Here is a 12,358-nt window from a genome sequence, read left to right as displayed (position 1 = left end):
AACACATTGATGATTGCTCGAAACAATAGTGATAAATAACCTTGATTACAATAATTGGCCCGAATGTCTTTACACCTTTTCATCCCAATGTTCTCTCTCTCATATGGCTGTAAACTGTCAGGAAAAGTTATCCTAAGGATTTTTTTTTCTCAGTATAGTATTATCTGTTGACTTAAATAAAGGCGAAAACGTTCCTAGGTTTTATGATTTTAATGTTTTTATGAAAATCTGCGTTAAATGCAAACATCTGAGCTGTTTGTCGTTGCAAGTAGAAACTTGCACCTCAATAAAAAATCTGAATAGATTTTATTTCAGGAAGGTAATCCATTTTTTTTTTTTTTCAGACTATTTTATAGGAATTCAACTTTTGTGTGTTCATCTATCTTCTTGTGTGCATGTGCTCCCCCAGGCGTGTCGAGACTTTCTGGACCTAGCAGAGACTCACAGCAGGAGATGGCAGCGGGCTCTGCAGTATGAGCGAGAGCAGCGCACCCACCTAGAGGAGACGATTGAGCAGCTAGCCAAGCAGCATAACAGCCTGGAGCGAGCGTGGAGAGAAGCACCCACGCTTGTTTCCACCACACCCAGCGCCCCTACCACCAACAAGGGTGAGACGTCTTTGCATTACCTACTCCTGTGGGCCTCAGCATGGGCCGCACTCTACTAAGAGTCATGTGTGACCTCAGGCTCAATATTATAGACATTCCTCATGCTGCTTAATATTTCTCAAGTTGTGTCAGAAGGTTTGGATTATCACTAATTTAGAGATGGTAATTACCTTCACCAAGGACTGTAGGTCTGGACATCTATTTGTTTATTTTCTTGTTGGTCTATAACCAGCTTCTTGAAAACATTCGCTGGCATGATACTTGTTGTGCTCGTCCATCCGCCGGGAGGAAGAAACCTTTTGTGTAAGGCTGCCCTCTCCAGTAAAATGACAGCACTTAGTGATGTAACTTTCCTACAGTATAGCAGAGCGTTAAGTTACAGGGAGGAAGACACGGTTGATGGATGTCAACAAGTGTTAGTTTTTAAAACTAGAGAATGTGTTGACCCAGGGCTTAGGGCTTAAGATGCTGACCATGAACCCTAACATCCCCAATATGTGTCCAGCTGGTTCCATTATTTCCCGTCATCTCTCTCTGCTGTCTGTAATAACGACCCCCCCCCCCCCCCAACAGTCAACTTTGGGTTTCTTTAACCATGAAGGCAATCTTTTCAAAATGGTAAACAAGTTGTTTAAGTTGCCTTAACTTGATTATACCTAAACCACGTAGGTAGAACATCAGAAGGGGCTCATGTTGGTCATTTGGAAAGCATTGAAAAACAACCTTTGTTGTTGTTTAAAGTGCGTTGACTTTGGTGTTTAGCTGCTTTCACGTAAAACCATTGCTACACTTAAGTATTCTGCCATTTATACAGTATAATGTTGGCTTACCAGAGACATGAGTCATCTCTCTTTTAAAAGGTTGGAGTGGTAAAAGAACATTGCATATCCGTTTTCTGTGTTTCTGACAAGGATGTAGTTAAATCTTTATTGAATAAATTGATCGTATGCATCTTACTAAGTAGTATTAAACAGAAGCTGGTTTTGAAAGCATATGCATATGATGAAAAACAACTATTTTCTAATAATGCAGTACATTTAGTTCATATTGGTGGTTGTTCAATGACTGAAAGTCACAGTTTACTCTCATTTTTTTTTATAGAATTACTTTTAGAAAGTACTGAATTGACTGTCGGATACTGAATATTAGAAGCTAACCCTGAGGAGCTTGCATTTCAGGCTAGTTAAGCAGCAGGAACATTGCCAATTTGACTTAGCTAATTATTCCTTGATCAATCGCCATGGGTATGTGATTATACGCTGCTCTCTCCTGAACTCTGTAGAATACAAACTCACCACCGTGTGATGGCTCTGCTAGTGTTGGAGGCTGTTAGCATTTACTCACAAATGTATCTGTCCTGACAGGGGGGAGTGGGAGGCTGCGCAAAGAACAGGCGAGTGATGAAGATGAGGATACTGAGTACTTTGATGCCATGGAGGATTCCCCTGCATTTATCACAGTGACTGCCACTGAGAACACACAGCACAGGTCAGTCACTCACAGGGATCCATGCTTTTTGATTTAGCCAAACAGCAGGTCAACTGAAAGACGGATGCGAGGATGGAGGTTTAGTTGAGTATTAACATTTACTGTCATAAAGAATTCTGAGGATGAATTTGACTCAGGCTGACAGCTGAAAAGTGTCTGATGATGGTTTACGGTGTGAAAACTTAACCGACACACACACACACACACACACACACAAATTACAGAGTGGTGTGCCATTCACTCTTTTGTTAGATGTGTTCACTCTGAGTAATACAGAAACAAATCACCAAAGACACACTTCTGTCTGCTTTCCTGTAGCAAAATAAAACTGCTTTTGTTGTTGCTCTCTCAGAATGAATTGATGGTATATTTGTTTGCTGCGCTGGAGTTAGTCTCTTGCTGGCAACTCCACCTGTCTTTGCACAGCTCACACTTTGAGAGAGTTTATGTCTCCAGTACTCATTGTAGAAAATATTTTCCTTCTCTTCCAGGCGTTCTCAGAGTAATTTGAGTGGAGCAAGCGGAGGTCAGCCCAATGACTGGAACCAGGACGACCATGTAAGTGTCTGTCCTCCTAACTAGTCTGACGAATAGGACTGACATTTGTGGACACTTCTTAAAATAGATTCATTTGTGCTGCTGGAAAGCTCACAGCTCATTGATTTATTTATATAACTGTCTTCACTTCTCACAGTCCCCATTTCCTATCCTACGGTCATCCCAATGCTCACACACACACACACACACACACACACACAATCACACACAGCCTTTATCCGTGTGTCCTGCGGTGTCATCGTCACCCCTGTGGTGCCAAAGATACACAACTGCTTCATTCCACTAAATGTTAGTTACCAGTCAAACATCTGCACTTCTTTCCCCTACACTCTCGTTGCTTCTTCCTCTCTCTAACACACATCTGCGTCCTCTGTTCCCTCTCGACCTGTCTCTCACTCGCTCTGTCATTCTGTCTCCTCCGTTTGGTGATGTGCTGCCAAGTTGACATGAAGCTGAAAGTATTCCTCAAACTTGTATATGCCGAATATGCTTTTCACACAAAGTTAAAAGACCACCATCTCACCCTCCACCCCTTCCCTTCCACCTAATACCAGATGTCTCCAAGCTGTAACGATGTGTCAGGGAAGGAGCTGCAGCCTCGCAGACAGAGGCGCACACATGTCCCAGACAAGCCCAACTACTCCCTCAATTTGTGGAGCATCATGAAGAACTGCATCGGCAAGGAGCTCTCCAAAATCCCCATGCCTGTAAGTGTATTAGGCATGGCCCTCCTTCTCGCTGGCTGGTTAACACGAAGCTGTGTGTCTCACGTCTTCTTCATCCGGCCATTCAGGTGAACTTCAACGAGCCTTTGTCGATGCTGCAGCGTCTCACCGAGGACCTGGAGTATCATGAGCTTCTGGACAAGGCGGCGCGCTGCGACTCCTCCATGGAGCAGATGTGCCTGGTCGCCGCCTTCTCCGTCTCGTCCTACTCCACCACGGTCCACCGGACAGCTAAGCCCTTCAACCCCCTCCTGGGTGAGACCTACGAGCTCGATCGAAGGGAGGAGTTCGGCTACCGCTCGCTGTGTGAGCAGGTAACAGCATGGCCACAGGGAGTTTTTGCTTACACACACACACACACACACACAGACGTGCGTGCACACAGTGTGAGTACGCAGTGCATGCCTGTGTTCTCCAAACAAGTCGTTTGCTGCTTATGTGCTTTACCTTTATGTCTCTATTTCTTCTAAGGTGAGCCATCACCCCCCTGCAGCTGCACATCATGTGATTTCCCAACGAGGCTGGACCCTGTGGCAGGAAATCACCATCGCCAGCAAGTTCCGTGGCAAATACCTCTCCATAATGCCTCTGGGTAAGACATTTCATATTCAGCGGGGAAGCAAACAAACTGTGTTCCATCATGCAAATGTACCAGCCACACCAGACAGAGTTTACTTAAGAAGGACTCCCACTTGAGAGCAGTACATGACTGTGCTGCCTCCCACACAATGTAGAGGAAAAGCCTGTGAGAATGAATCAAGAGGGTTTTATGACCGTTTTGACACATACATAAAAATTGGATATAAAGGGAGCTCTCTATTCTACTGGGATGGCAGAGAGCAGGGTTCTGGTGGCTCAGATAAATAGGAGATTTGATAGATGCAGGTTCAGCCAAGGGATGCGGTGGGATTTATCTGACTTTTCTCCTTTCCTGTTATATGCCTGCTGTAAAGTTCCATGTAACAGAAAAAAGATCTAAAGTGGAAAGCGTTTATCGTCAAATTGATATTGTTAATCTTCCAGGGTTAGGTCACACTGGAAATAGATGTTGAAATTGAATGCCTGTGCACAGGGGCATAAATGTGTTTCCCAAACTTTGTTTTCTGGGGACCCACTGTTTACAAATGGCAAACCATCGCAACCCAATTCATAATAGGCCTTATCTATATATAAGGAGGTACCACATAACCACATCATTACAAACACTCAGGCTCTGTCTTGTGGCTCAAAGGTGAACTGCAGATTTAAATGTTAAATAAAAGATGATGGAAGAAATTATGCAAATTAATTGGGTGACCCTAACGAAATCTCCTGGGACCCACCTGTGGGTCCGGACCAAGTCTTTGTGAATGACTTTGTTAGATGATGTGTTTTTCAGCTGCTGCAGGTAGAATTTACCATGTTCACAAAAGCTGATTGCAGATTGGTAACAAAGCAGCTGTGATATTTATTTTCTCTAACAGCATTTTGTCCCTGTCCCTCCCCAGGTGCCATTCACTTGCAGTTCCACTCCAGTGGGAACCAATACGTGTGGAGAAAGGTCACCTCCACAGTGCACAACATCATTGTGGGCAAGCTGTGGATTGACCAGGTCTGTTTCTCTTATTGCTAACCATTCATCCACAGCTCCAAACTACAACCCAGCTTTATTGCCTCTGACACCCCAGAGCAGCCTTTAGATATTATACAAGCCAGCAGAGAAGTGCTGTGAAGAAGCACAAGAATAAGACGCTTCCCATTCTCTAGGGATTGATCTTCAGTTTATTTTGTTATTACAGCTTTGATCTCTAATAACACCCTAGAATAACATCCTCTTCTTTCTGTGAGATGGCCCAGTTATATAGGGGGAGGGGCAGGCTTCACAGCTGCATGTCTCTCAGTTGTGTCTCCTTGTTTAGAAGTATAATTCTTTTCTTTTTCCTGTTTCCACTCAGTCTGTGTGTCGTATCAATTTGTGTGTGTGTGTGTGTGTGTGTGTGTTCGCGAGTGCGCGTGTTTGCGCTTGTTTTTGTGCGTAACCCTGGAAGAACACCTAAAGAACAATATGGCAATTCACCATCTCTGATTTATTACTCTGGTGTGTGCAATGAGGAGATATATTGGCTAGAGACTATGAAAATCAGCAGCAGTGTTCATGCTGATGTAATCAAAGGTACCCTGTGGAGTTTTGTGTACGTTCAGCTGGTACATTATAACTTACTAGAGACAATATACACAAAAAAACATTTTTCCCAGAAAGCTGTTATGGTTATCTTGGCTCTTGGCATGTAAGTTTGAGTTACTAGTCGAGCTACAACAACACCACTTCTGTGTTGATAGATTCTCTCCAACTTCAGCTTATCCACAAAGAAAAAGCCTCATCGATTATTACACATTTTTACTTTGTATTGTTTTGCCTTCTGCGTTCAATACTTTTGCCGTCTTTCACCGCCTCCATGCATCGCTCTGCTGCCCTCTGGTGCAGAACGGGGTCAGCCTAACAACTCCGTGTCAAACTATGGAAACTATGCTGCTACTGCCTCCTCTGCTGCCAGACAGTGCAACAGAAGACAGTGCTGTCAGGAGCACAGCAAGTGAAGCCAGAGAATGAGTGATCTGTACTGCATCAGCATATCATCACTGTACTAAGCTTACAGTGTGACAACAATCCATGAGATTTTACTTTGATGGCTGTTCGATGCAGCAAAAGATCAGAATGCGTGTTACAGGTTAGGTATGAAGCTTGAAAGGTGTGGCCCTCAGCAGTCGCCAGAAATGTAATGAAATGCACTTTTGGCTTGTGGTGTTTTATGTAAAGCGCTTCAAATAACCTTGTTGCTGAAATGTGCTTTATAAATAAACTGGCCCTACAACACCAATAGTTCTCAAAAACTCCACGTGGTACCTTTGAGGAACCTGAATACTTGCTATAATAATAAATAGGGTTAGGATCAGTCAGGGTGCTTTTCTTTCTCTGCTGTAAAAACTGTTAACAGTGTTGATATGCTATCATTCTCTCTCTGTTTGTCTCTCTCACTCTGTGTCTGTATTTGTGCAGTCGGGGGACATTGAGATTGTGAATCACAGGACCAAGGAGACCTGTCAACTCAAGTTTTCTCCCTATAGTTATTTTTCCAGGGACGTTCCACGGAAGGTAAATGCTTCCTTTCCACGCTTATGTACACGACCTTGGCACAACGTCATACATTGCAGGGTTCATTTTGTCCGATACTGCCTCCTGCTGGAGACTACCAGCAAATATATCGTGTATAAGTGAAAAAGCTCTCGGTAAGAGCGCACATTGCAGTGAGGTAACCATAGGTGCACTAATTATCTAAAAATGGGGCACAATGCTGCCCTCCTTGGTAGTGACTGATGTCGAATAAGCTAATGGAGGTTTACTGGTGTCCTACCTAGGTGTTTGTGTATTTAAGTGTTTAACATTTGGAGGAAAGGAGATGGTGATACATCTGGACTCTCAGAAAGAAAGCTTGCTTTAGTTTCAGTTTCCTTATTTCCTTTTGCTCTTTCCAGGTGACAGGTGTGGTGGCAGACAGTGGGGGTCAGGCTCACTACGTCCTCTCTGGTACGTGGGATGATAAAATTGAGAGTGCCAAGATCATTCAGAGCAGCCGAGGGGGCAGCGGATCAGAGGGCAAGCAGAAGACGGTCTATCAGACGTTGTCTCCCAAGCCGCTGTGGAAGAAATACCCTCTCCCGTAAGTTTAGGCAGAGCATTGCAATGTATGAGTAGTTGCATAACCGCTGCGATGTTTAGTCAATATCATTGATCGTGACGCAGCGTAACTTCTGTCAATTTCCTCTTGCTCTCTCAGGGAGAACGCTGAGAACATGTACTACTTCTCGGCGCTGGCACTGACCCTAAACGAGCAGGAGGACGGAGTGGGAGTGACCGACAGCCGTCTGAGACCAGACCAGAAGCTGATGGAGGAAGGGAGATGGGATGAGGCAAACTCAGAAAAGCAGAGGCTAGAGGAGAAACAAAGAGCCGTGAGGAGGAGGAGGGAAGCGGAGGCCACAGATGCTCTGGATGAAGGTATGCAAATGAGAACAGGAAGTGTGGCATGTGTGAGTAAATGACAGAGACAGGCAGTGACGATAAAGAAAGGATGAAGGGTAAGTATTATACTCTGCAGTGATTTTGTGATACATACAGTTGTTTTAATCGGTTCATTTTCAGTATCTGGGCCAAGTTTGGATGAATTCTGCAACTATGGCGCCGTGTTTTTATCCCCAAATGCAAGAACAATATGTTTTTGATTTGTTAGACTTTGAATCCCACCTCTAGCTAGCTTCTTGTCCGTAGCAAAGGCAACTGAGGCTCATGGTTATCGTAGTATCAAGATCTGCCCACTCAAGTGAAAGGAAGTTGAAATTATGAAAACTGATCAGTTGCAGTAATAGAAAATCTATAATACTTTTAATTTAGCAGACTCCCATGTTTCTGTGTTGAAGAACATTGACAATATCATTTAAAAAAAAAACTTTAAAATGTGAATTCTTAGTGGGGAAGATTTAGGAAGTAGTACTTATCCCAGTAAGAACAACACTCAGCAGGGCTAAACACAAAAGGTTAGGGCTAATAGAGCTCAGTCTGAACTTTACAGAGAACCTAGCAGAAACGTTTCATCCCGTGGCATTCCTCTGTGTGTGTGTGTGTGTGTGTGTGTGTGTGTGTGTGTGTGTGTGTGTGTGTGTGTGTGTGTGTGTGTGTGTGTGTGTGTGTGTGTGTGTGTGTGTGTGTGTGTGTGTGTGTGTGTGTGTGTGTGTGTGTGTGTGTGTGTGTGTGTGTGTGTGTGTGTGTGTGTGTGTGTGTGTGTGGTGCAGTGCATAGGTTAGATTGTATTTGATGTACCCATGACTTGTCTTTCTTTTCCTCCCTCTATTGGTGGTCAGAGTGTGATTATGACTCTGGTGAGTGGAGGATGCCCTGTGCCCCTCTGTTGTGCATCACTCCCGCACGCACACACATACACAAATACATAAACACACACACACACACCATCCTCCGTGTGTCCTCTGTATGGTCTGCCTCTGTGTGGAACTGCATGATACCCCTCTCATGTCAACTTCTCCGGAAAAATGACTTTTCCTGCATACATGTGGCATTTTCATTTAGAAAGATAATATGTCACATGACATAACAGATACAAGTACTCTTAATGTGCTATGGTGAAGCCACATTAGCAAGTGATTTATTTACACTGCATCATCATCCTGTCTATTGGAATGCTCGTGGGAACTTTTCTGGTGCACTGACCAACAGTAAACAAGTTACTTTATATTTTGCTCATCTGAGTTAAATCTACATTATGTTTTTATTAAGGGAACAACAACATGAGCTGTTTGCTAAGCTGCAATTTCTCTATCTTCTGACTGGGCTTCTGTATTAGGAAACTGATGGTTTATTCAGTTTAGGGAGAACTAGTTAAACTAGTTCACTATGGTTGATCCATTTGTATTTTACTGACACCTTTGAATTCACTGTTTGGTTCACCTTTGGAGCTATCCCATAATGCAGGGCACAGCGATTGATTGCTTCCCCTGCATACTGTATGTGTGCAGGCAAATTGATCGCTAAGTGAATTGCCTGCAAGTGTGGCTTCTCCACTAGAGTGCAATTATAGATGACAGGAATTGAGTAACACCTGTGCTTCTTCCCGCAGGGAAAGAATATGAAGGCTACCAGCCGTTGTGGTTCCACCAGAGGAGGGACTCAGTCACTGGAGAAACAAACTTTGTGTACAAGGGAGGTTACTGGGAGGCAAAGGAGAGGCAGGACTGGAGCATGTGTCCTAACATCTTCTAACCCAGGAGCGCACTCCGGATCACACCTAACCTCATCGGACAGGGAACTGCTCTGCCTCTGCTCCTTCAGCAATGGGGCGTAGCACCATGTGGACCTGTAGTGAGCATGAGAATGTGTATGTTTCACACACTCTCGGATTACCTCCAAATGTACACTCTGTTTTTACTATGGGGAAAAAGAAGGGGCGCCCCCCTGAGTCTTTGACACTATACTGAAACAGCAGTGAGATAATGTGTGGATGTGAGTCGGTGTTGGAGTTGTGGCACAACACAACAAAAGGCACCTGCACACTCCTGAGATCAGGTGCTCCATAAATCTTACTCACAATGCACTTTTCTGTGTTCACCCGATTTAAGAGTTTTTAGCGATTGGACAGAAACCCACATCAAAGCATCCCTCGGTTATAGACTGACGACTAACGGGGACAAAATCATAAACAGGCACGTAGAAGCAGAATACTGTTGAATACACAGTATTTCAGGGGTTACTTTGAAAAGTGTCCTCATACTTTGTTTTATTCAGCACAATTGAGATTATGCCAGACTTGCTTCACAAATCTTAAATTTGTTCCCTGGTTTTCTTTACGGGAGTGATTTCAAGTGCTCATTATTAAGAAAGACGCTAAAGCCTGAAAACGCTGTTAGATTTTGTTATTAGTAATGTAGACACAAAGTGTTAATACATGTATTAGATAAATAAGATATTCTGAAAACAACATTTATATAGATAACTACAGACAAAATAGGTAACATAACTATGACCTTTTTTTTTTACTCTTCGTACGGTTACGACGTGTTATTTTGTGCTGCTTATTTTCGTTTGTGGCAAGTCAGTTTTATTACTTTTTAGTTATTTATTGTGATCCTATTTTATAATTCCTTTTTATAAATAAAAACGTTTTAAGACAAACGGGTCAGAGCCAGGTGTAGTATGTGATTGGCTTTGATCTCAATGAGCTGACAGAAAAAGTGGTGATAAAACTGAGAAAAATGACATAAATACACACAATAAATACACATTTTGGAAAAAGGACACAATGCTGGAAAGAAATAAAATAAATAAATAAAACTGGCCCGTAATAAACTCTGATGAAAATAAGCATGACAAAAAACATAGCGAGCTGTGTTTTTAAAATGTACTGGATTACTTCATGTTTTTATGGCTAAGTTATATATTTTATCTGTATTTATCAATATGATTGCATAATGTCTTATTTAGATTATTTGTAACATGTTGCGTCTCCATAACCAAGAGCTACTATTTGATTGGGCAAACTATCTATCTTACACAGCAGAGGCTGCTCTCTTTGGTGTGGATGTTGGAGTTTCCCTCCAGAAATGACGGTCTGTGAAGTAGTACATTAGACTAGAGTCCATATAGAGATAATATGGCTGATTATTCATTTCATATGTTGAATAGGAATTTATTCTGTGCTTCAATTCATCCTAGTCACCTCAATATACTTCAGACATCCTCCATTTGTGATTCTGATGAGTAACATTTAGCAGTAGGCCTAGTGAGTCCTTTAGCTGAAACACATTAGTGCAACAGTAACACATTGAATATCCATATCACTCTAATCTCCATTAAATAACTGAACTAGCACTTTTCACTGTGGTAGATCAAACATTAGTACATATCTCTGTGTTGATGTTGAGACTCTGTGACACTCTGTATATGTACTTTACCTTGTCCTCTGGTGCTCTCCAATAGCAACACATAGCGTATCCTTGGTGGGACATCATTCTCAGTGATCATACAAAGAATTACAGTAAGTCTGCACCAAAGACATTTAGTGATTACCACCCAGCAAATACAGGAACATGTTTTTATAGTGTGCAGTGCCCTAGCGCCACAAAATCCATCAGTCACTATAATGTGAAGCTCAGAAGTTTCCAGGAGGACTGCTGTGTGTGTGAGGCTGGAGCGGCTTTCTCTGAGGAGTCCAGAGTGGCTTCAGCTGACGTGAGGTCAGAGGTCAGAGGTTATAGAAGCAGACGGGGCTGGTTCCTGCAGCACACCTCTGCAAAATAGCTCCAGCCACAGATGACTCCTCCCCCCCCCCCCCCCCCCCCCCCCCCCCAGCTGCCGCTCCAGGCTCAACACAGCTCACATGTGTCGTCCTTTCATTCAGTGCTTGTGGACATGCTGATCTGGGATCAGCTCACGAAGGCACCCCCTCAGTCTTTTGCCTTTAATTGACTGAACAAGGGATAGAGTCCCCTGACCTGTGCACTACATGTCTATGGAGACGAGAGTTTTGAAAACCAGTTAGTATTTTTTTTTGTAATTATTATTATTAGGAATGTAGAATTCAAGGCCGGAGGTATTGTATCTACCGTCTAGTCTATTTGTGTGAATATTTTGTGATAAAAGAATGATATTGTAAGATGAAGAATAATTGTACTAATCTGAGTATTAAGTTATGCAGACGGTACAGTCCACATCTGAAAACAAATCGAGCTGAATGAGCCTGAAGGATTTGCTGTAATTTTAACTTTTAATCCAGATTGATGCTGAGAGGATGGATATTAACTCTTCGGCAACCTTAATTTGGCTGCAGATTTCTTGTTTTATATTTCCAAAAACTGTGTTAAAACACTGAAAATATTTTTTATAGAGTCCTTGATATGAGCACATTAGTAACCGTGGTTCAGTTGATGCTTTCAGAGAACAACAGATCTGGCAGTTCCTCTGACGTGCAGGCCATCAAAATGTATGAAATGCGCCGGAAAATAAATAACTTCACATGGAATGAAGGAGATGTTCAGTTTGATGATATCATCTGTTAAGATTCGTTATCTGTGAATTAATGATTTGATAATGAAATGAATGTTGATTGATGCTTCTATCCATAAAATGATTTTGTTTGTCATGAGCACAGTTTAACTACTCACTAAATCTCATGCCCAGAATGACATGTTTAAAGAATATCTCAACACTTTTGGAAAAACACTTGTTCACTTTATTTTTGTTAGAAAAGGTTAGATGACGAGATCGATACTATTCTCTCTAGAGTCCAGATTGGTACATTTTTCTGAAGAGAAAAAAAAAATACACTTATTTCCACAATGTTCCTTTTACTTCACTAATGACCGCTTTGGTTCTTCCTCTTATCCAGTTTCACACAGACTGCAACATCGTCTAACGTGTACAGAGATACAAGCTTT

General features: G+C 42.5%; 1 protein-coding gene across 7 annotated transcripts in view; it reads left to right on the top strand.

The window, feature by feature from the left end:
• The window catches only part of osbp2b (oxysterol binding protein 2b), a 42,178-nt gene extending 31,583 nt beyond the window's left edge, over positions 1–10,595 (top strand). For all 7 annotated transcript variants that reach the window (XM_076099710.1, XM_076099703.1, XM_076099709.1 and 4 more), the window contains 11 exons: positions 410–608; positions 1,973–2,096; positions 2,588–2,654; positions 3,209–3,361; positions 3,448–3,693; positions 3,851–3,971; positions 4,867–4,970; positions 6,417–6,512; positions 6,893–7,077; positions 7,195–7,415; positions 9,046–10,595. In XM_076099710.1, coding sequence (XP_075955825.1) covers positions 410–608; positions 1,973–2,096; positions 2,588–2,654; positions 3,209–3,361; positions 3,448–3,693; positions 3,851–3,971; positions 4,867–4,970; positions 6,417–6,512; positions 6,893–7,077; positions 7,195–7,415; positions 9,046–9,188 — 1,659 coding nt within the window. In that variant the 3' untranslated portion in view covers positions 9,189–10,595. The remainder of the gene's footprint in view (positions 1–409; positions 609–1,972; positions 2,097–2,587; positions 2,655–3,208; positions 3,362–3,447; positions 3,694–3,850; positions 3,972–4,866; positions 4,971–6,416; positions 6,513–6,892; positions 7,078–7,194; positions 7,416–9,045) is intronic.
• Positions 10,596–12,358: the final 1,763 nt, after the last annotated feature.

This window comes from Anarhichas minor, unplaced genomic scaffold (assembly GCF_050575085.1).
Source record: "Anarhichas minor isolate MPS153535 unplaced genomic scaffold, ASM5057508v1 ptg000025l, whole genome shotgun sequence".
In the NCBI taxonomy this organism is placed as follows: Eukaryota; Metazoa; Chordata; class Actinopteri; order Perciformes; family Anarhichadidae; genus Anarhichas; species Anarhichas minor.
This window is presented reverse-complemented; position numbering and strand designations above follow the sequence as displayed.